General features: G+C 44.0%; 1 protein-coding gene across 3 annotated transcripts in view; it reads left to right on the top strand.

The window, feature by feature from the left end:
* The window catches only part of TPGS2 (tubulin polyglutamylase complex subunit 2), a 612577-nt gene that overhangs the window by 576808 nt on the left and 10463 nt on the right, over window positions 1-25306 (top strand). For 2 of the 3 annotated variants that reach the window (XM_044078027.1, XM_044078035.1), the window contains exon 6: window positions 8149-8312. The exons of the other annotated variant lie outside the window; for it this stretch is intronic. In XM_044078027.1, the coding sequence (XP_043933962.1) occupies window positions 8149-8312 (164 nt within the window). The remainder of the gene's footprint in view (window positions 1-8148; window positions 8313-25306) is intronic. 3 annotated transcript variants of the gene reach the window in all.

Below are 25306 nucleotides of genomic sequence, written 5' to 3'. Positions count from 1 at the left end.
TGTCATAAGCCTTCTCCAGGTTGAGGTAACAGTGTGCACCGATTTTCCTGTGCCTAGTGCTTCAGTGAGTTGATTTAAGACATCTACTAAGTTTGGAGGCAGGGTCTTTCTTTAATGAACCCAAACTGGTTTGAGTCAAGGGAGTGCAGACTGTTGATGTCTATGGTAATAAGTTTTACAATGATATCCTCCATTGCTTTTGGAGTGGGATGACTACAGCAGTTCTCCTCATATCAAGCATGAATCCAGTGTAAAATTAGAGACTGTGTAGGTTTAGTAGTGAGTCTATAGGGCCATGCTTGGTGCAGACAAGAAAGCAATTTAGCACATTGTATGGACCCATGGGACTAGTGTTCTTGGCATTTGAGAGTGCTCTCAGGACTTGGTCTGAGATGATCTCGAGGCATGCTAACATTTAAGAGAAGGTTGGGAGAGATAAGGGTGTAAGGTTTAAACTAAATTTATCAGCTAATATATTGGTTATGTCACCTGGGAATGAGAATACATTGTATTGTATTAGCTCATTGCAATGCTAAGCATTTTGTTAAGGTTTGACAGTTATAAAAAGGTCTTGTGACTGTCTTTTGCATGTGGCAATATTCAATTCATACTTATCTTTGGAGGATTTGAGTTTATTTTATTTGTTAGTTCTTTGTTTATCTTTCTGTAGGTTGGGGTATTTAAGTTAAACTTGTGAACAAAAATTTGTTTTTCTTTTATTGTATAGTTTGGTTATACTGTTTCTTTGTTTTTCGTTGAACTTAACATTGAATTTGTGTCTGACGAACAGTGATGTCTTAATGCAAGTATGTAAGTCAGCAGAGAAACTTTTGTTAATGCATCAGAGTGCTAAGCAAGGAGGTGCTTAAATTTCATTGGGTCATCAGCTAGCGCTAGCTGCTATGGTTTTGCCCTTTATTAATCTCTAAAGACACAATGATTTGATCAGATTTAACCCTCATAGTGAATAGATTTAATCCTCATAGTGAATATTACTGAGTGGTGATCAGATCTGACCAGTGATGGCGTACTTGCAGGCATAGAGCATAGTAAGTTTATATTGGTGAGGGCTAGATTCCATATTTTTGAGCCCCTAGTTGGGAAATGAGCTAGTTGGTTTAAGGAGGTAGTGTTTATGAACTCTATGAAGCATTATACATACTTATTTGTGGTAGTGTAGGTTACCCTGTTAAAGGTATGATAGCTGAAATTTCCCAGGAGAATAGTATTCGGTTTATTTAGGAGGGACTCCAGTTTGTTTTTTATATGCTTCATGGGCTACAGGTAGCACGGAGGGGAGGTATGGCAGTTGAATATGGTATGGTAAGGATTTTTGTTAATTGCAAGTAGGATATGGAAGAGCTCAAATTCATTGTCTTGCCTAATGAGTCTTGATGTGATTCAACTTTTTAGGAATATGGACACACCACCAACAGCAACATACTCATTTTTGGAGGTGGGTCTGAAGGAGAGGTAGGGACTGAAACTCAACATTGAGGGGTGCTATTGCACATTGAAACTACATTTCTTGTTTCAGTAACAATGCATAATTTATATGTTTGAATGACAGGAAGGGCTGTAAGGAGTACAACCTGTTAGGCTTCAGGCATTGAGTAACACTACTTCTTTATCGTCTGAGTTTTGGAGGTTGAAACAGACACTAAATCAACAGTGCCTGCATATTTTGTATTTCCTGTAATTAGCAAGTTCTCTAGAAATCATCATCCTTTTTTAAGTATTGACTGGGTCTTGGCTACCTTTGGGATGTAAGTTATGGCATGTCTTCACCTTCTGGGCAAAGCCTGTGGAAATCTTAGTTTAATGGTTGTCCTTGCTTTAGATTTGCACATGTCCTGAGAATCCATCTGCTTGCAGTCTGCAGTGGATGCCTTATGGTTCCACAAGGAGTATTGTACCAATGTATTATAACATAACCCATCTTATTCTGCCTTTCTTTTCCCAGAGTGCTTATGCTTCTGTGTTATATTACTTCTGTCTTCATGAGGTACATCTTGTCAGTTTTTAAGTGCCACCAAATGAAAGCCTTTAGAAAAAAGTTGACTTATATTTAGGGATATTATTTTTTGTGTTTGTGCATAAGGCAAAGAGTATGGTTCCTTACATAATCAATAATTAAATAATAATAATTTAATCATAATTTTGGTGTTATATAATGCAGAATGCTGGCCATATCTGGCCCCAATTTTAGACATGGCTTAAAGTATGGTCCTTAAATTATTCATAACAGTCATTTAAATGTTCGCAGTTTAATTTTTTGTATATTGTGAATATACCTACATGTATACACACACACACACACACACACACACACACACACACACACACACACACGTATGCATATATACATACATATATACATATATTTAGATATTTAAATATTTGATTAAATTAGAATTTGTAATCATTGAAGGAGTCTGTGAATACTTTGTTGCAGAATCAAATCTTGATGTTCTTCTTGTTTCACTGTTGCAGTCATTACATTTGGGTTATCTGCTTGCAGGTAGCCCTCAGTCGGCCTGATTAACAAAGTCTTGGGTCCTGCGTCGGTTGCTGTCCCTTCTTCCATGTCAGGTCATCAGGGGTATAAAACATGCAGCCGATGCCATTACATCAGTCTTTCTTGCCGTGCGGTTCCAGAAGCAGAAGCAGTTCGCAAGTGCCGGTCAGCCGACTCCTGAAATTTTCTATTTCATGTTTCAGAACCGAAGTCTTCAACTAAAGCTAAGTACCCCATTGAGGAAACTTTTTCTTGCTCCTTACCAATGTCAGTAAAAGTTAATAATTGCATTACTTGTGGAAAGCAAATACCTCATAAAGATTTTCATTCGTACTGTATTCCTTGCCTAGGCCCTGACCACAATGTACCTTGCTGTCGGTTTTGTGCTTTATTTAATCAGCGTACTGTCCATTGTCGGTATATTTTCGCCTCTAAATATTTCGGTTCTCGGTTTAATTATCCTGAAATGTCATCGGTTAGCCATCCGACTACCGGGATTCTGAAAAAACGCAAAGATAAAGACAGAGACAGGCCGCTGAGGTCCAAAACTGCCGACGCTTCTCCTAAGCCAGTTGCCAGATTGCCGGTATTCAGTGAGGTGCTTTTGCAGCCCCTGATACCCGCTACTTCTGATTTGCAGGCCTCTACTGAGACCCATTCGGAGTCCGGTATGCCACGAGATGCTTCAACTATGGAACCCGCGGATGACTCTACTTTGGATGGGTCCGGAGCCGCTGTGCAGGCACCGGCTTCTGAGGGTGTATTCAGCCCAATGGAATTGCATATTAAATCGACGCCTCCTTCATTACTTAGGCCTAAATCTCGATCCATGTCTAAAAAATGATGCCCAGGCCACATGCTCAGGCCTCTATGCATAAAAAACAAATGATAAGAATGGCTGAAGATCTAATAACTCTAATCAGGGGTAGCCAACCCCCGCCCCTTCTAAGAGGCCTAGGACTGAAGTTGATTATGAATCTTCTGATCAGGATTCTGTTTTTTCTGACTCTTCTGATGATCTGGATTTGCCCTTACCTACTTAGGAGGATTCTGTTGCAGATGACTCTATTGCCTGTGCTTCCCCTCCTGAGGATTTTTCTTTTGGGGAAACCTTACATACTCTAAGGGAGCATTTCCACTGGGAAAGCCAGAATTTTTCTGATTCAAAAAAGAGGCTTAGGGATTTCCTTCTCCTATCTCAGCATAGGCCTTTAGCTATTCCTCCTGTACTAGACATTGTTCATGATGCTTTCTCGGAATCTAGTTTGGCCCCTGATTCCCTGCCTCCTGCTCCCAGAAAACCTGACAGATACTACAGGGTCCCTGAGTCCCACAAGTTCTTTTTCAAAAATTCTATTGCAGATCCAGAGACTATTTCACAGGAGCCCAAGGGCATTAAGGCTTCCACTGCTAAAAATCCTACCCCTTCTGATAGAGACTCCAGGGTGCTGGATAGATGGGGTAAGATGGTTTACACTTCTGCAACCTTGGCCATTAGGGCTTTAAACTGCCAGTTTCATATGTTAAAATATCAGCAACATGTTATTGGACTGCTTAAACAGAAAATGATGTTGATTCCTGACTGTGTAGAAAATAAAGAATTACAGGATTTAATGCATTCTGCCGAACAAGTTGGAAAACATACTTTGCAATGTGGTTTTGATTCATTAGAGGCCTCTTGCAGGGCTGCTGTTACTGTGTCTGTGCTCAGAAGGCATGCTTGGCTTAAGGAACAATCTTTGCCTGATGTTAAAGCTAAGTTGTTGGATGTTCCTTTAAATCAGGACTGCCTGTTTGGCAACAAGGCTGAGGAAGTTCTTAAAAAGATGGAAGATAAAGCTAAAGCTATACAAACTGTTTAAGATTTTTTACAAGTTCAGCCTCCTAGATTTAATAGGCACTGGCCCTCTAAGAATCGGTCCTTTCCAGACCCTTCCAGGTCTTCTCAAGCCAAACCCAGACACAGCAAAAACCCCAGGTTTCAGTCCCAGGAGACTCACAGAACTAAGCAGTGGGGGTCCTCCACTTCCAAGTGTGGGAATAATAAGACTCCCCCCTATGGTAAACTGTCTCAATGACTTCCTTTTAAAATTTCCAAGCACTTATCAACTGACTGACCCTTTGGGGGGAAAGATTGCTCTTCATGCAAAGAATTGGGAACTCATTACCCAGGACAAATGGGTTTTAAATATAGTGTCCCAGGGATACAGATTTCACTTTCACATGTTGCCAACACCAAGTGGGTGGCCGGATCTACCCCCAAATCAGTGGGCAGAAGCCCAAAAATAAGTACTTTCTCTCATAAGCATGGGGGCTATTCAGCTGGTACCAGAAGAGGAAAAGGGACAAGGTTTCTACTCAAGACTTTTCCTGGTACCCAGAAAAGACAATTCATGGTGCCTATCCTGGACCTGTCTACTCTAAACACCTTTTTGGAGTTTCCAAAATTCAAGATGCTAACTCTTCATCAATTACTTCCTATGCTAGGCAAAGATGCCTGGTTGGCAACACTAGATTTAAAAGAAGCATACCTGCACATCCCAATCAGGGAATCTTGTAGAAGATACTTACACTTCAAAGCAGGCTACACGCACTATCAGTTCTCTGCACTGCCCTTTGGCTTATCTACTGCGCCCAGGGTATTCACAAAGTGCCTAGCTCCAGTTATTGCATTTTGCAGGCAAAGATTGTCTAATTCAGGCAGAAAGCCAGGACATACTTTTGAATCATCTGGCCTTTGTAAAAAGGGATCTAACTTGTCTGGGGTACACCATAAATGAAAAGAAATCACACCTGGTACCCTGTCAACAAATTATATTCCTGGGAGCAAGCTTGAATACAACTTCCCAGATGGCTTACCTCACTCCAGAAAAGCAAATTCATTGACAACCTACTTCAAACAAATTGCCACAAAAACCCTGCTATCTGCAAGACAAATACTGCAAGCCTTGGGGTTCATGGCCTCCTGCATTCTTCTAATTCCATATGCAAGACTGCATATGAGGAAACTACAATGGTATCTAAAAAGCATATGGTGTCAACATTCTCAAGACCTAGAAACAATGATTCCTATCATACCTTACCTACGCCTAGAGTTCCTTTGGTGAGCAGTGGCCTGCCACCAAAACAAGGGACTACCTTTCACACCACCCCCTGCCACCCAAACCCTAACAACAGATGCATCAGACTATGCATGGGGAGCTTACCTGGCAGGGAAGTGCATTCAGGGCAAATGGAACCCAAGTCAAATGCACCTGCATATCACTCAAAAAGAAATGTTAGCTATACAGAATGCTCTGACAGCCTTCAAGGACCACATTCTTCCAGGACAACTAATGGTAAAAATGGACAACACCACTGTTATGTGGTACATTACAAGCAGGGGAGTGCACATTCTTACTCCCTCTGCAGACTAGCCATGTCATTGTAGAACACAGCCTTGAGCTACCAAGTGCACCTACAAGCTCAATTCCTGCCAGGAAAATTAAATACACTGGCAGACAGACTAAGCAGAAACATCATGGACCCACACAAGTGGAAACTGGGACCAAGGATTTTCAACATGTTGACAAGCAAATGGGGGAGCCCATATATAGACCTGTTTGCCTCTCCCCAGAACTACCAATTGGACAAAGTTTGCACAAGGACTCCCCACAAACAAGCCTGGAAAGTGGATGCTCTGTTCTTCAGCTGGAAAAATCAGTCTATACCTTCCCCCCGCTGCCTCTGTTCTCCAAAGTACTACTAAAAATCAAACAGGACAAACCAAGGATGATTTTGATTGCTCCAGACTGGCCGCGCCAACACTGATACCCCCTCCTGCGCAGTGTGTCACGGTTATCTTTATGGCACCTGCCTCAGACTCCTTCCCTGCTGTCTCAGCAGGAGAACCAGATTCTGCACCCTCAGCTTCCAACACTGAACCTTACAGCATGGCTAATTACTTAATCTCTCCTTTACCATCCCTCAGCAAACCTGTGATGGATATCATTTTAGAGGCAAGGAGGCCTAGTACTAGAAAATTTTATGCTGAAAAATGGAAAAGATTCTGTGCCTGGAACCAATCTCAAGGGATGAGCACAGCAGTGCCCAGTTTACCTCAGATTTTACAATACTTAACTGAGATGCTTCACAAGGGCCTGTCTTTTTCCTCCATTAAAATCCATGCCTCAGCCATTTCAGTTCATTATAGCACAGAACCTCCCCTCTTCTCTCATCTACTGCTCAAGCAGTTCCTCAGAGGGGCCAAAAATTTGAGACCGCCCAGGAGAGCTCCAACCCCAGCCTGGGACCTTAACTTTGTCTTGGAGAAACTCATTCTACCTCCTTTCGAGATAGCTGCTACTGCAGACTTAAAATTTCTTTCTTGGAAAACAGCTTTCCTTTTAGAAATCACTTCAGCTAGAAGGGTATCTGAATTACAGGCCCTTATGGCAGTGGAGCCTTTCATCATCTTTCATGCGAACAGGGTGTCCCTCAGAATCAATAGATCCTTCATGCCCAAGGTGGTATCCAGTGTGGTTCTTAATCATTCTATTCATTTGCCAACCTTTTTCCCAATCCAATAAAGGGAAACAGATACTGCATTCCTTAGATGTGCACAGACAACTTAGATTCTACTTGGACAGGACTAAACCTCAAAGGAAATCTGAACAACTGCTGGTGGCATTTGCTCCAGGGGCAGAGGGGAAGGCTATTTCAAACAAACCATTTCTAAATGGATAAGCCATTGCATTCATTTCTGCTATAAGCACCATGGAAAACCTGTCCCCCAGGGGATCAGACCTCACTCCACCAGGGCTGCATCTACCTCTACAGCCTTTCTGAGAGGCATCCCTACCAAGGACATCCTAGAAGCTGCTACCTGGAGTTCTGTACATACTTTCACCAAGCATTATCATTTGCCAATTTTCTCTAAATCCAGAGCTGGCTTTGCCACTGCAGTCTTGCAGGGCCTTATAGCTGGCCATAATGCTATCTAAATTCCTCCTCCCAACCATAGCTTTGGGAATCTACCCAAATGTAATGACTGCAACAGTGAAACACGAAGAATATAGTGCAGTTGTTTGCACTTACCATAAATGTAGATGTTCAAGTGTATTCACTGTTGCAGTCCTGGTTTACCCTCCCTCCAGCCCCCTAACTTCTTTTGGCTATACCGCTACTTTCCTTTACTATGCTTAAAAGCCTTTTTGGTGTATTTGCTTTTTTGTTGGAGGTATATTTTTGTAATTTTATGTTTAATTGCTTCCCATTAGGGGGGCACCTGACATCTGGGGCAAGAAAAACTGATGTAATGGCGTTGGCTGCATGTTTTATACTCCTGACGACCTGACGTCATGGAAGAAGGGACAGCAACCGACGCAGGACCCAAGACTTTGTTAATCAGGCCGACTGAGGGATACCTGCAAGCAGATAACCCAAATGTAATGACTGCAACAGTGAATACACTCGAACATCTACATTTATGGTAAGTGTACACAGCTGTACTTTTTCCATACAGAGTGAGTTTATTTGAAGTTAATTCTCCTAGTGTAATATTGTAGCAGTCAAGCAGTAGTTCATATATTAGATGATATTCTGAAGTTCACATTAACCAAAGCTATATTCATCCTTTTCTCACTCAACAGATTCTGCTGCCCAACAGGCTGAAATCTGGTTTGTAGACAGAGCTTTGTACTGGTACTATCTTACTGATACTTTCACAGCTTATTATAGACTTATGATCGTTCACCTGGGGCTCCCGCAGTGGCAATACATCTTTACAAAATGTGGTCTCAGTCCTCAAGCAAAGGTACACTGCATTTTACTATCATTTCAAAGACTTGAGTTAACATATATGTTTTAGATCCAGGGCCCTGGTTATTGGTCCCAGCAACTGATGCTTTTTGGTCATGATGCATGCATACTCCCATCTAATTCTGCTTTATCAGTATAGTGTTATCTCTTTGTGTATACTGTTAAATGAAATGGACTGAACTAGATGCCTTTATCCCATGTACAACATGTGTCATCACTCTTTTGAAGCTTCAACCCTTTTTGTAAATGGCAGTATATTTTAAAGATGGCTATAACAAGCCTTCTTTGAAGGCATTTCACTGAACATAAGGAAAACGTTATGAATCTGAAAATGGTAAAATATAATTAATTAACAGAGAAGTATATTTGTATAGGCATCACTGTCATCTTCAAAAAAGGGATCTACTACGTAAGTTAAAGAAGCAGACAGATAAATGTTGAAGCATTACTTACATTCATGTCATAATATGACATAACTGTTATTGCCATATACCTTATTGTGCTATGGGTGTTGCAGTTCATTGCTGTTAAAGTTACTGTAGTTTAACTCATTCACTCAGTGGAGCTCCAGTGATTGCATCCTGAGATTTTTGGCAAAAACAAGTAATATCCACATATTTCAAAAAATGTTCATATTTCTGAAGCCACAAGTGTTACTACAGAAAAATAAATGACAAACTGTTCAGCACAAACAAATTTTTACAGTGGCAGTGTTCATTAGATTTATTAGCCTTAAACTGTATTTTATAAACCTTAATAAAAATATTAAACATTAATTTTGTAATATTTTAAACAACTTACAATATCTCAGTAACCATTCAAGCCTAACGTAAAAACAACAAGGCAGCAGTGGGTCCACAAGAATGGCAGCAGATTCTTAATAAATATAGTACTTTATTCACATAAAATAATAAGCAAATAGTAAATAAATCTGGTAAAAAGATATATTCCAAGCACTTTAGTCTCTGCTTATTCAGAGACTTTATCAAGGTTACCAGATAATGTCAGAAACCATTAATTTAAAAGAACAGATCCACCCCTTAATTAACATCAAGCCAATAAGGTGTTATACAACTCATACATATTCATGAACAATCAAACACATTTAAAACCCACACAAGATTAGTAAAATATATCAAAATTTCAAAAAGACAATGCAATATATAAACACTGCTTCACTGACAAGAAGAACCTTGTTCAAAACATGAAATGTGTTAAAAATATATATATTACAAACTTCTTCTATCTATTTAATGCCATTAATTTAAGAAAACAAACTAGAGACAGAGCATCATTTATTCCTGGCCAGTTTGTGGCATTTGGTTTTATCTGCCATAATGATTCTTGCTTTTCTAACTGTAAGGTACAAGGACCACCCCTTGGATCTATATCAATTACATCTATAATAATAAATTTAAAATTATGTCCTTCACATTCCTTACAATGTTTGGCAAGTGGGTTAGTGTCTAATATCCCTCAGATGCATCTTAATTTCCTTTCGGTTTTCCCAATATAGAAAGTGGGGCAATCAGTGCATAAAGCACAACGTACAACCCTTTCTGTTTAGCATCAACCCTTCCTTTTAAGTTTAATCGTGACACCATTTATCACACAAGAAGGGCCCTCAAGGATGTATGAACATAAAGTGCAAGCCCCGCATTTCCTCATATACCCAGTCATGGGTCCCTTCATATGGGATTCAAGGACATTTTTAAGAGTCCTACCTCTTTTATATATAACAGAGAATGTTAAGTTGTCAATCTCGCCCTCATTCTTGCTTGATGGGTTCGGATCCGATCCTCGGCTCCGACTCGGCACTTGCTAAGCTCGAGAGTCACTTTTACCAGCTTGAGGCAGCCCCATATCCCATGATGCAAGGCGGTAAGTACCCAGATCTCGCTTGCGCCGCTGATGAGGTCCTCCTTTTACCAGCTCCTGGTAAGTGATTTATATATTACTGTTTTTGCCCCTTTTTTCACTTCAATCTTATATTTAACAATTTTAGTTTAGATTTAGTCCCTTTTCTGACTAGAATTTCCCTTACTCCTTAATTTTTTTAGTCAGGCCTTCTCCCCTCCCATCCCCCCCCTTGTTAGGGTGTGTGTGTGTGTGTGTATGTGAGAGGTGAGTGATTTCTTAAATTTTGGGATAAGTGTTTCTTGGGCTGTGTTGTGTCTGTGTTTTTTTCTGCAACTATGTCCAAGGAAAGGGTCTCAGGCTTTAAGAAGTGTGACTCGTGCTGTCAGAAGATGTCTCTGACAGACTGTCACATTTCTTGCTTATACTGCCTAGGACCTCTCCACCTGCAGGACTCCTGTGCGATTTGTCATTCCTTCAGCCAGAGAGTCCTGCAGGAAAGGAGAAACAAATTGATTTTGAGGGGCCTACTTAAACCGGAGGGCTCTCCGGCTAAGTCGGCTCCGAGCAAGACTTCCAAGTCTTCCAAGGCCCAGGCTTCAGTGTCTAAGCCTGCGGCCTCGGCTCTGACTCTTTCAGAGTCTAGATCGGCTCTGGCTGGAGCCGATCCTGGTTTACACAAATCCTCGGCACCGATGGCTATAGGTGCCGATACTGGTTCGGCCACATCGGTGTCGGCTCCGATCGGTTCCAACCACCATGTGGCCCAGGCTTCGGTGTCGGCGCCGACCGGCTCCGACACCCTTACTTTTATGTCTGTATCAGCTCCGGCCGGAGCCGATGCATCGAGACCTTCTGTCGGTGCCAAAAAGTTGTCGGCTCCGACAACACCCATGGTTTCGTCGGCTAAGATGGTTCCTTCGAGGAAGAGGTCCAGGTCCCCTTCCTTGGAACCGATACACTCGGCTCCGGCATCTCCTCTCCTCTCGGAACGGAGCCATCGGAGCCGATCATCCAGGTCGTCCAGGCTTTCTGACCATGATTTAGAGAGGGTGGTCAGTAGATTATTAAAATCACAGGCACTGGCCCAGATACTACATAGTCCGTCTCAACAGACGACTATTAGTCCACACCCCATTGCAGTTCCTCCTTCGACTCTACCCCAGAGTTTGGAGCTGGAGTCTTCGGGAATAGTGTCTGCTACGGTAGAGGGACAGATACCCCCCCTTCTGCTCCCTCAGCCTCTACTCTTATCTCCTCTTCGAGACCTTCCTTAGAGGGATTCGGTGGTCGGGCTTCCCTGGTCTCCTCCGAGGGGGTGAGTGGCATCGGACCCTTGCCGGACCCCACTCTTCCCCTTGGGGCCTCGGCCTTGGTGAGCTCGGCTCCGACAGCTGCCTCGGAGCCTTCTCTTTCGGTGGGCCCTGGAGTTCCTGGTTCTTCGGAACGGGTTCTCTCGGACCTCCCTGGGAGGGGAGCCTTTGAGGTGATGAAGAGTGTGCTGGCCACTGGACTCAGCCAGCAGTCTGTTCCCTTAGCTCCTCCCTCTACGGTGCATGTCGATATCTCTGCCATCTCTCTTGCTCCCGAACCCAGAGATCCTCCGCCTCAGGTTTCCCCACTGGGAAGAACCCCCTCTTCTGAGGATTCTCAGGATCGGTCAGGGGATCCTCCGCGCAAGAGGACCTGTAAGAGGAAACACTTAGACTCCCCCGAGTCTATCACTTCAGATACCGACTTAGATGAGTCGGAGGGATCCCCAAGATCCCCCTCTGAGGATGTCTCCTTTTCAGACATCCTAGAACTCCTTAAACAGAGGGGAAACTGGCCCTCCAATAATCCCTCCGAGGATGAGTCGGTATACCTGGAGGCGTTTGGATCTCGGCCCTCCACCTCTGTGTGTCTCCGCCTTTCGACCCCCTTATGCAGGTTATTGCTCGAAAGGCTTGGGCTGCTCCTGACTCTGTAGAGCCAGTTCCTAGGAGGCCTTCTAAATTTATTACTGCCCCTTTGGACAAGCAATTCCTCACGAAAGGTGTCCCTGCTGATGCCATGGTGGTGGCGGCTGCCACTAAGAAGGAAGTTGCAGATCCTTCCGTACCTGTCCATCCTCCTAATAAGGACTCTAGGACCATGGATAGGTATGGTAAGCGGATGTTCTCTTCAGCGACCTTTGCTATGCGCTCGCTGAACTACTTATGCCACTTTACCAGACTCCAACGGGATATCCTTAAGGAGCTAGGTGAAGTAGTACAGGATCCCACAGCTGCAGGGGCTCAAGAAAAAATTGCTTTGCAGCTAGGAACCCTTAATTCTATTGCTAACTCCTCCATGCGTCTGATATCATATGCAGCAGATGGAGCGAGTAGGGCCGCAGGTACAGGTGTGGCTCTTAGACGCCAAGCCTGGATGCGGCTCTGTAATTTTGCAGATCCCTTTAAGGCCCTTCACAAACTCTCCCTTTGATGGGTCAGCTTTGTTTGGCCCTCAAGTGAAGGAAACATTGACCAGGTGTGAGCAGGACGGCAAGACTCTTTCTGCCGTAGGGTCCGTTTTCCACCCCTTCTAGACCTTACCCTAAAGGACAGAAGGGTGGCAAAATGTGGTTCCGCAAATCCCAAGGAGTCACGCCGATTCACGTGGTCAGTTTACCCCTAGAGGCAGAGGGGTAACAATAACAGACGCGCCTAGAGGCAGAGGGGTCCACAAAACCAGGGAAGCAGAGAGCCTCTCTCTGACAAGCCCTTTCAGCATCCCTGAGATGTTGCCCGACTGTCCATCCTTGGAGGCAGTCGGGAAGACTATCGCTGTACCCAGAAGCCTGGCTTTCCCTAACTCAAGACAGATGGGTACAGTCGATCATATCCGAGGGTTACAAAATTCCTTTCGAGGAAACTCCTTCTTACTCAAATTCCCTTCCAGATGTACCACCCGGTCTAAGGAAATTGCAGAGTTAGAAGTTTTAAAACTTCTGCAAAAGAGCCATTCAGCCAGTTACAACAGATCATTCAGAGCCCGAATCTACTCAAGGTTCTTTTGGTCCCCAAAAGACGGGAGACTGGAGACCAATATTGATCTCAGCAGACTCAACAAGTCTGTGAGAAAGACAAGATTCAATGGTCACACTTCAGTCAATTCTGCCCTTCTTACAGAAGGACAACTGGATGTGCTCAATAGATCTTCAGGATGCGTACTATCACATAAAAATTCACAGACGCTCCAGAAGGTTTCTCCGCTTTCGGCTGGGGTCCAGTCATTTCCAATTCAGAGCCCTGCCCTTTGGTCTCACTACAGCCCCCAGAGTGTTCACCAAATGTATGGCAGTGGTCACGGCTCACCTGAGACGTCAAGGATTCCAGGTGTTTCCGTATCTCGATGACTAGCTCCTTTCAGCCACCACCAGGCATCAGCTTCTTCAAGCCAGGGACTACACAATAAATCTTTGCACTCAATTGGGCATCTCTATCAACTACGGAAAATCCTCCTTATTGCCCTGCCAGTCTATTACTTTCATAGGCGCAAACTTAAACACTGTTCGGATGTCAGCTACCCTCACAGACCAAAGAATCTTAGATATACAAGGTCACGTGAGAATCATTCTAGCCAGCAAGAAAGCACAAGCCAGAATGGTTCTAAAAGTGTTGGGCCTCATGGCTGCGGCCATTACCCTTCTTCCCCTGGCTCGCTTCTACATGCGCCTTCTTCAGTGGATGTTGTTCACTCAGTGGTCTTACCAACAACTTCCGATGCGTCACCAAATACTGGTGACACAGATTTGCAAGAATCATCTTTCTTGGTGGATTACTTCTCCCCAGATTCACCAAGGCAGACCTTTGTACCCCAGCCCCGTAGCCACTGTCACTACGGGTGCCTCCCTGATCGGGTGGGGGGGGCATTATCAGGGCAGGATGGTTCATGGGACGTGGCAACCGTTCGAATACCACCTGCACATAAATGTCCTAGAGATGAGAGCAGTGCTTTTGACGTTGCAAGCCCTCAACGACTTTCTTCCCTTTGGGACAATTGCAGTCCACACAGACAACATGTCTGTAGTATGGTATATCAACAAACAGGGCGGAACCAAGTCCTACCCCTTGTGTCGAGAAGCTCTCAGACTTTGGCAATGGGCGATCTCCTCTCATCGGTTTCTGGTAGCAATGCATATCCCTGGGAAAACCAACATTTTAGCGGACAGATTGAACAGAGCTATTCTCATGCCTCACGAGTGGTCTCTCAAACAATCTATAGTGGAGGAGATTTTTCTAGAATGGGGTCGCCCATGTTGCGATCTTTTTGCTACTCCCCAAAACAGCAAATGCCCAGATTTCTTCTCTCTTCCCACTGCCAGGCCATCCCCCCAGAGACGCTCTGACCCAGGATTGGCCCCAGGGACTTCTTTATGCCTTTCCTCCCTTTCCTCTTATCTCACAAGTAATCCAGAAAGCCACCGTTTTGAGAGCCAAAATGATTCTCATTGCCCCTTATTGGCCTCGACAAATTTGGTTCCCGTTCCTCCATCGTCACCTTTTGGTGCAGCCGTGGCATCTGGACCCAGCGCAAGATCTTCTGATTCACCAGTCGGGTCAGCTGCACCGGTCTGTTCCTTCTCTCAACCTCACAGCATGGTTGCTCCACTTCCTTCCTTAGCCAGGCTTCCTATGATCTCTAATCCTGTTAGAGACATCATAGTAGCTTCCTTAAAATCCTCTACTAGGAGGATTTATACTAGCAAATGGAAACGTTTTTCTTATTGGGCAAAAGCCAAGAATATTGATCCCTTCACTGCTCCAGTACAAGCAGTTTTGGATTTCTTAGCGGAAATTTTTCACGCGGGCTCCTCTTCTTCCACAGTCAAAGTTCAGTTGGCCGCTATCTCGAACTTTCATGTCGGGTTCGCGGATCACAACATTATGTCCCACAGGCTTTGTAGAGCCTCCTTGAAAGGAATTTTTCTCCTGAAACCTCCAATCAGGAGTCCTCCTCCTCAATGGGACCTGAATCTAGTGCTGACATCCTTGATTCTTCCTCCCTTCGAGCCAGCTGTTTCATGTTCCCTGAAATTTCTTTCATGGAAAACTTTATTCCTGGTTGCTATTACATCGGCTAGGAGGGTGTCTGAACTTCATGCTTTATCTGTTCGCCCCCCCTATTTAGTCTTCCACAAAGACAGAGTATCATTGAGAACTAATCCGACCTTTTTGCCTAAGGTCGCCACAAAGACTAATTTGAATCAGGCTATTGATCTTCCTGTATTTTTCCCAAACTATTCAAACAGATCGGAACAAAAATTACATTATCTTGATGTCCACCGCCAACTCAGATATTATTTGGACAGAACAAAACAATTCAGGAAATCCGATCAACTCTTTTTCTTATGCTGATAACAAGAAAGGCCTTCCTGTCTCAAAAGTGACCTTGTCTAAATGGCCTTCTTCTGTCATCTCTGAAATTTATCAGCTCAGGGGAAAACAGCTGTGTTCGAAACCTAAAGCGCATTCAACCAGAAGCTTAGCCACTTCCACAGCCTTTCAAGCTAGACTTCCATTAGACACTATTTGTGCAACAGCCACTTGGGCCACTCCTCATACATTTGTTTCCCATTACAAATTGGATTTGGCCTCCAGGGACAGAGCCAGTTTTGGCTCTACAGTTCTCAAGAGTCTGTTCCATTGAGCCACCCAGGATAGAGGTGCTAGGGACGCGGTCCCATCAAGCAAGAATGAAGGCGAGATTGACAACTTAACATTGAGAAGATGTCCTTCAAGGATGCATCTGCAGTCTTTACAAATGGGTTGTCCTGTCGTCAGGCAGCCCTTCGGTCGGCCGGATTCCAAAGTCTGGGTCTGGCTTCGGCTGGTGTCGCACTTCACCTGACGTCATTGCGGCAGTTATTCGGGTATAAAGGCATCAGCCGATGCCATTTTCCTCAGTCTTTCTTGCCGCGTGGCGCCCGAAGCAGAAGCTGTTCGCAAGTGCCGGTCGGTCAGATCCAGAGATTACTACTACCGAATACTACTCCGAAGACTTCTATAAAGCTAAGTACCCCGTTGGGGACTCTTTCTTGCCTCAGCCGATGTCAAAGAAAGTTAACAACTGTTTATCTTGTGGGAAACAAATACCTCATAAAGATTTCCACTCCTATTGCATTCATTGTTTAGGCCCAGACCACGACGTAGCAGCTTGTCTAGCCTGTGCTTCTTTTAACCGACGGACGCTTAGACGTCGGTCGGACTTTGCTGAGCAGATTTTCGGCTCCGATTTTGCCTACATTATGCCGTCGGATCCTCCGACTACGCAAATAACCAAAAACGCAAAGAAAAGGACCGACACTCGCGGTCCGCGGTTTCAGCCGAAACCGCGGTTAAGCAAACCACGAGTGTCTCGGTTTCGGCCGAATCCGAGCAAGCGGTTCTTTCTTCAGCCGATAACTTGCCTTCTACCGAGGCCTCTTCTAACCTGGTAGAAACGGCTTCTGAAATCCAACCTTCTGTTGCGGTTTCACAGGATTTATCAGACACCATTCCCCTGGATATTTCTACCCCTGCACGTGGAGCTGCTAGGCCTCCTCCAGCCATGTCTATTAAGGCCTTTGCCAGGGCTAAAGCAGCCAAAGCATCAAAACCTGTGCCTGCCAAGCCCCCCTCTCACAGGCCCAGCTCCAGCTCCCATATGCTTTCTTTGGCTGAGGACCTCATCTCTTTAATTCGTGGAGCCCAGCCTCATCCAGACAGGGCCTCTCCTCCTCCAGAAAGAGGCCTAGAGCAGAGCCCCCTGAGCCAGTATCCACAGATGATTCCTCTGATGACTCAGAACATACAGACCCTCCTGAGGCTTCTTATTCTCCTTACAAAGACTCTGATGCTGAGGAGTCCATCCCTTCAGCCTCTCCTCCTGAGGAATTTTCCTTTGGGGAAACCTTGCATGCTATGAGGGAACAATTTCAGTGGCAGGGCCAAGATTTCTCAGACTCTAGAAAAAGGCTTAGGACCTTTCTACATTTGCCACAGCATAGGCCTTTAGCTATACCTCCAGTTCTTCCTGTTGTTGATGATGCATTTAATGATGCTTGCACTGCTCCTGATTCTTTACCTCCGGCTCCTGCTAAGCCCAATAGGTACTACAGGGTCCCGGACACTCATCACCACTTATATAAGGCTCCTTTTGCGGATCCAGAGACTGTCTCCCAGGGTCCTAAAGCTGTAGCAGCTACTTCTTCTAAAAACCCCCTCCCCTCTGAAAGGGAATCCAGGTCCTTAGAGAGATGGGGTAAAAAAGTTTACACCTCTGCTACTTTGTCAGCTAGAGCTTTGAACTGCCAATTTCATATGCTTCAATATCAAGAGTTTATGCTTGACCAGTTGACTAAAAACCTGTCCTCTGAAGAATCTTTAGATAAAAAGTATGTTCAGGAAATGATACATAATATACAGCAGGTTAGTAACCATTCTTTAAAATGTGGCTATGATGCACTGGAGGCTTCCTTTAGATCAGCCATGACTGGCACAGTTATCAGGAGGCATGCATGGTTGAAAGAACAGGCATTACCAGAACACGTCAAATCTAAGCTTTTGGATGCACCTATGGACAAGGTCAATTTATTTGGTTCCCCTGCACAGCAGGTACTAAAAAAGATGGAAGAGAAAGCAAAATCTGTGCAAACAGTGAAAGATTTCTTACAAGTTCAACCTCCAAGGTTTAGCAGGAACTGGCCCTCCAAGAATTGGTCCTTTCCGGACTCCTCCAAGGCACAAAGAGGCAGGAATAGGCGCTCTAGAGGTAGAAACCAATCCAGGGGTGCCTACAGGGGTCACCAGTGGCAGGGTAACAACCAACGAGGCACGGATACAGCCACCACCACTACAACAACTCAATCACAGTGACTTAGCGGTGGCACCGCCTACCAGGGAACAACTAGAAGCACCCTTAGGCGAAAAGCTAACCTTATTTTCAAGAAACTGGCACTGCATTACAAGAGAAAAATGGATTTTGCAAACTATAGACCAAGGTTACAGGTTCCATTTCCATACTCTACCAGGAAAGAGAGGAATGCCAAACCTACCACCTACTCAAAGGACAGAAGCTCTAAAACAAATATCTCAATTATTAAGAATGAGAGCTGTAGAAAGGGTACCATCTATGGAGCAAGGGAAAGGGATTTTACTCCAGACTCTTCCTGGTACCAAGAAAAGAAAACAAATGGAGGCCTATTCTAGACCTGTCCGCTTTAAACACATTCCTCATTGTTCCAAAATTCAAAATGCTGACCCTACAGCAGCTTCTTCCCATGCTGGGCAAGGAGTCTTGGCTGGTAACTCTAGATCTCAAGGAGGCATACCTGCACGTCCCCATAAGACCAATTTGCAGAAGATACCTCAGATTTCTTGCAGGATCAGAGCATTATCAATTCTCAGCATTGCCCTTTGGCTTATCTACTGCGCCCAGAGTGTTCACGAAATGCCTGGCATCAGTAATCGCTCATTGCAGACTTCAGGGATTCAAATCTATCCCTACCTGGACGACTGCCTGATACAAGTGGACAACAAAACAAACTAACAGAAGACTTACAAAGAGTCATCTACCTGCTGCAAGCCCTGGGATATACAGTCAATACAAAAAAGTCAAGGCTGATCCCATCCCAAAGAATAACTTTTCTGGGTGCAGAACTGGACACATCAAAACAAATGGCATTTCTAACTGCAGAAAAGAAAGAGCAACTTCCTCTCTACTTCTTGGCTTTAACAAAGCAGAACCATCTAACTGCAAGAAAAGTGCTACAAGCTCTAGGCTTCATGGCATCCTGCATAATACTGGTCCCTCATGCCAGGCTGCATATGAGAAAGCTACAGTGGTACCTAAAGAATTTGTGGTCCCAGCACAAGCACAGCCTAGAAACCAAAATTCCAATGATCCCATGCCTGAAGCAAGAGTTCCTATGGTGGGCTCAGGCCTGCCAATCAAACACAGGATTGCCCTTCTGCAAAAGTCAACCAAGACAAACCATCACGACAGATGCCTCAGACCTCGGTTGGGGGCACACATGATGGACAAGTGCATTCAAGGCCTATGGACTCAAGACCAGCTGCATCTGCACATAAATCTAAAAGAAATGATGGCAGTAAAATTGGCAATCCAGGCATTCAGACCTTTTCTCCAAGAAGGCCAGTTGATGATAAGGACAGACAACACCACAGTTATGTGGTACATCAACAAACAGGGAGGCACACACTCATACCCTCTATGCCGGCTGGCACTGGACCTATGGGATGTGGCTCTGAGCTACAACATTCAGTTACAGGCAATTTATGTACCAGGAAGGAGAACATTCTAGCAGACATATTAAGCAGAACTACAACAGATGCCCACGAATGGATGCTGCATCCGGACATCTTCAAAACCATCACAAGAGAATGGGGATTACCACAAATAGACTTGTTTGCATCCCCATTCAATCACCAGTTGAAGAAATTCTGCACAAGGACTTACCACCCACTTGCTTGGAAGGTGGACTCCCTATCTTTCAGTTGGAAAAACCTGACAGCATACGCATTCCCACCACTTCCTTTGATGCACAAGGTGCTTCTGAAGATTAAAGAGGAGCGTCCGAGGATCATTCTGATAGCCCCAGACTGGCCAAGACAACATTGGTATCCACTGCTGAGGAGCATGTCCCGGGAACAAATATGGACACTGCCCCTGATCCCATTACTGCTAACACAGAACAACTACAACATCCTGCATCCAAACCTAAAAACTCTGCAGCTAACTGCCTGGAACATTACATAACAGCAATTAACCCAAATTTATCCCAAAGGGTTAAAGACATAATCATGGAGGCTCGTAGACCTTCAACAAGAAAGAATTATGCAGCAAAATGGAAAAGATATTTCATCTGGAGTACTGCAAAGGGGCAAGATGTGACACTGGTGAACATAGCCAACATCCTGGAGTACTTGGTGGAGCTCTTCCATACAGGCCTGTCCTATTCTTCCATCAAGATTCATGCATCAGCTATTTCAGCAGAATACAGCTTGGATCCTCCTGTCTTCTCGCATCCTCTGCTCAGACAGTTTGAGAGGAATTAAAAATGTAAAACCTCCCAGGAAACCTCCATTGCCAGCATGGGACTTGAACTTTGTGCTAGAAAAACTGACTCTTCCTCCTTTCGAACCAGCAGCAACAGCAGAATTACAATACTTATCCTGGAAGACTGCTTTCCTGCTGGCAGTAACTTCAGCAAGAAGGGTCTCTGAACTACAGGCATTAATGGCAGTGCAACCCTTCCTGATCTTCCATCAAGATAGAGTGTCCATGAGAATAAATCCTACATTTATGCCTAAGGTGGTATCCAGAGTCTCTTTAAATCAGGCTATCCACCTTCCTACATTCTTCCCAACCCACAGAACAGGGGAGAAAGGCTCTTACATACCTTGGATGTACACAGACAATTACGCTACTACCTGGACAGGACAAAAAACAATAGAAAAACTGACCAGCTTCTGGTAGCATATGCAACAGGAAAGGAAGGAAAACCAATTTCTAAACAGACAATCTCCAAATGGATAGGAAATTGCATTAGATTTTGTTACTCCTACCATGGAAAGAAAACTCCAGAGAACATCAGGCCTCACTCCACAAGGGCTACTGCCACTACCACAGCTTTCTTACGAGGAGTGGCTACCAAGGACATTATAGAGGCTGCTACTTGGACCTCCGTGCATACATTTGCCAAGCATTATAACTTACCTCTATACTCTAGATCCCGTGCTGGCTTTGCCACTGCTGTTTTGCAAGGGATCCTAACTACACCATAATATCTTCTCATTTCCTCCTCCCCTAGTTTAGCTATGGTATTCTACCCATTTAAAGACTGCAGATGCATCCTTGAAGGACATAGTACAGTTTTGTACCTACTATAAATGTAGATGTCCGAGAGGAATGCATCTGCAGTCAGGATTACCCACCCTCCTTCCCCTCTGAGGTACTCCTAGGGTATTTGCCAATCTTCAGCTATCTTGGGGGGGATCTATTATGGTGTATTTGTTTGTATATATGTACATACATGCTTATTTTGTGTGTTTGCTCTCTACTATTTGGAAACTTTGACATTTATCCAAATTTAGCCATCCAAGAGGGCACCTGGCATCTGGGGCAAGAAACACTGAGGAAAATGGCGTCGGCTGATGCCTTTATACCCAAATAACTGCCGCAATGACGTCGGGTGAAGTGTGACACCAGCCGAAGCCAGACCCAGACTTTGGAATCCGGCCGACCGAAGGGCTGCCTGACGACAGGACAACCCATTTGTAAAGACTGCAGATGCATTCCTCTCGGACATCTACATTTATGGTAGGTACACAACTGTACTTTATGTACCTACCATAACGTTCCATGTTAGTTGTCTTCTCTCGCCTTCTTTCTTGCGACCCTCCCTCCTTCCCCCAGGCCTGGACAGACCTTTCTTTCTACAAGGAAGTATGCTTCTGAAGACCATACAGTGCTGGTCCTTCTGCCATCCTTCAGGGTTTTTTCTCTCCTTCTTTCTTCCTTTTGGAAGTTATTATGCTAGGTGCTATTGCCTATTGTCATCAAATGAGATCTGGGTACTTACCGCCTTGCATCATGGGATATGGGGCTGCCTCGAGCTGGTAAAAGTGACTCTCGAGCTTAGCAAGTGCCGAGTCGGAGCCGAGGATCGGATCCGAACCCATCAAGCAAGAAAGAAGGCGAGAGAAGACAACTAACATGGAATGTTATGGTAGGTACATAACTTCTCAGTTTCTCCCCTACCCACTGTCTAATATCATTACATGATGAAATAATGACCCAATTCTTGTACAAAATATCTGTGATCTTCTTACTGGACCTGTTATAGGCTGTAACAAAGGCTGACCTTGAATAAGTTACTCCTATGGTCCTAAATTAGTATCACACATCTCAGCATCATTAGCACCACTTATCAATAAGTGATCATCCAAGTCCTAATTAAGAATGGCTCTAAAATAACCCCTTTTTGTCTTGTTCAAGACATCAATGAACACTACATTAACGAGACAAAAAGGGTAACTCCTCCTTAAAAACATTTCTTTTAACAACTCACATTCACTAACAAATATATCAAAACTGGTGACCATGTGGGCAGCTCTTACCAATTGCCCCTTTACAACAGCACTCTTCTGTTTGTAAGGATGGGCACTATCAAAATGTAGAAAACTACTGAAGTATGTTTTCTTACGAAAAATTTCTGATTGAAAAACCCACATCGAAGTATTCTTCACCAACTGACATCTAGATATGCAATTTCTTTAAAATCAAAATTACATCTGAATTGTAAGAATTCTGTAGAAGCGTTTATATAATTCAAAAATTCAGTTATCTTGTCCTGAGGGCCTACCCAAAAAATAAAAATGTCATCCAAAAAACAGGTGTGCATTCTACAATAGTCACAGAAAACTAAATTCATTAAATATTTTTTCTCCCATTGGAGCATGACAATATTTGCATATAGGCCCCCGCACAGTGAACCCATAGCAACCCCCTTGGTCTGGAGAAAATATTCATTGTCAAACATTATGAAGTTGTGCTTAAGTACCAAATCTAACAGCTGTTCATACAAAATTATTGTTTGATTGATTTAAACCTTTATCAAATAAGAACTCACAAAACCATTCCAGCCCAAGGTGATCTTCAAGGCCTAAAACTCGAACCATGCCTAGAAAACTGATGCCCAGACTGCATGGTCAGGCCTCTATGCCTAAAGAACAAATGATAAGAATGACTGAAGACTTTATTACTTTAATCAGGGGAAGCCAACCTTCCCTCTCTGAGAGACCTGGGACTGAGTTTGCTTATGATACTTCTGACCAGGATTCTGAAATGTCTGTTTCCTCTGATGACCAGGATTTACCCTTATCTACCTATGAGGATTCTGATACTGAGGACTCTATTCCCTCTGCTTCCCCCCAGAAGATTTCTCTTTTGGTGAAACCTTGCATGCTCTCAGGGAGCTTTTTCGTTGGGAAAATCAGGATTTCTCTGATTCTAAAAAGAGGTTTAAGGATTTCTTACTCCTGCTCCAGCACAGACCTTTAGCTATACCTCCTGTACTGGACATTGTTGGTGATGCCTTTTCGGAATCTAGCATGGCCCCTGACTCTTTACCTCCTGCTTCCAGAAAACCTGATAGACATTACAGGGTTCCTGACTCACAAGTTCCTTTTCATAAATCCTGCTGCGGATCCTGAAACCATTTCACAGGGACCCAAGGGCATTAACGCTACTACTGCCAAAAATCCTACGCCTTCTGATAGAGACTCCAGGGCATTGGATAGATGGGGTAAGAAGGTATACACTTCTGCAACTTTGGCCATTAGGGCCTTGAATTGCTAGTTTCATATGTTAAAGTATCAGCTGCATATTATTGGATTGCTTAAACAAGAAAATGATGCTGACTCCTGATTGTGCTGAAAATAAGGATTTACAGGATTTTTATGCATTCTGCTGAACAAGTTTGTAATCATACATTGCAATGTGGTTTTGATTCACTAGAGGCGTCTTGCAGGGCTGCGGTAAGTGGGTCTGTACTTAGAAGGCATGCTTGGCTTAAGGAGCAATCCTTGCCAGATTATGTTAAAGTGAAATTACTGGATGCTCCATTAAATCAGGGCTACCTGTTTGGCAACAAGACAGAAGAAGTTCATAACAAGATGGAGGAAAAAGCTAAATCTATGCAAACTGTTAAAGATTTTTTACAAGTACAACCTCCAAGATTTAGTAGGCATTGGCCTTCTAAGAATTGGTCCTTTCCTGCATCTTCCAGACCTTCTCAGTCCAAACCCAGATCCAGCAGAGGACCCAGGCTTCAGTCCCAGGGGACGCACAGGACTAAGCAGTGGGGGGCCTCAACTTCCAAATTTGGGAGTAATAACCCCCCCCCCCCATGTTAAACTGTTTCAATGACTTCCTTTTAAAATTTCCAAGCACTTATCAACTGACTGCCCCTTTGGGGGGAAGGATTGCACTTCATGCAAAGAACTGAGGACTCATTACCCAGGACAAATGTGTTTTAAATATAGTGTCCCAAGCATACAGATATCACTTCCACACGTCACCAACTCCAAGCGGTTGGCCGGATCTGCCTCCAAAGCAGTAGGCAGAGGCCCAAAAGCAAGTACTCTCTCTCTTAAGCATCGGGGCTATTCAGTTGGTACCACAAGAGAAAAAGGGACAAGGTTTTTATTCAAAATTTTTCCTGGTACCCAGAAAAGACAATTCATGGCGTCCTATCCCTGACATGCCTACTCTAAACACCTTTTTGTTGATTCCAAAATTCAAAATGCTGACTCATCACCAGTTGCTTCCTATGCTAAGCAAAGATGCCTGATTGGCAACACTAAATTTAAAGGAAGCATACCTGCACATCCCAATCAGGAAGTATTGCAGAAGATACATATGCTTCAAAGCAGGCTACACGCACTATAAGTTCTCTGCACTGCCCTTTAACTTATCTACTGCACCCAGGGTATTCACAAAGTGCCCTAGCTCCAGTCACTGCATTTTGCAGGCAAAGAAATATTCAAATATACCACTACCTGGACGATTGTCTAATTTAGGCAGAAAACCAGGACATACTTTTGAATCATCTGGCTTTTGTACAGAGGGTGCTAACTTGTCTGGGGTACACCATAAACAAAACGAAATCACACCTGGTACCCTGTCAACAAATTATATTCCTGGGAGCAAGCTTGAATACAACTTCCCAGATGGCTTTCCTCACACCAGAGAAACAAATTCACTTGACAACCTTCTTCAAACAAGTGGTCACAAAAACCCTGCTATCTGAAAGGCAAATACTACAAGCCTTGGGGTTCATGGCCTCCTGCATTCTTCTAATTCCATATGCAAGACTGCATATGAGGAAACTACAATGGTATCTAAAAAGCCTATGGTATCAACATTCTCAGGATCTAGAAGCAATGATTCCTATTATTCCTTGTCTACGCCTAGAGTTTCTTTGGTGGGCAGAGGCCTGCCACCAAAACAAGGGACTACCATACACACTACCCTCTGACACCCAAATCCTAACAACAGATGCATCAAACTATGCATGGGGGAGTGCACTTGGCAGGGAAGTGC

Source organism: Protopterus annectens, chromosome 1.part1 (assembly GCF_019279795.1).
Source record: "Protopterus annectens isolate FY-2018-M chromosome 1.part1, PAN1.0, whole genome shotgun sequence".
NCBI lineage: Eukaryota > Metazoa > Chordata > Ceratodontiformes > Protopteridae > Protopterus > Protopterus annectens.
Note: the sequence above shows the minus strand (reverse complement) of the source record. Positions and strands in the feature narration are given on the sequence as shown.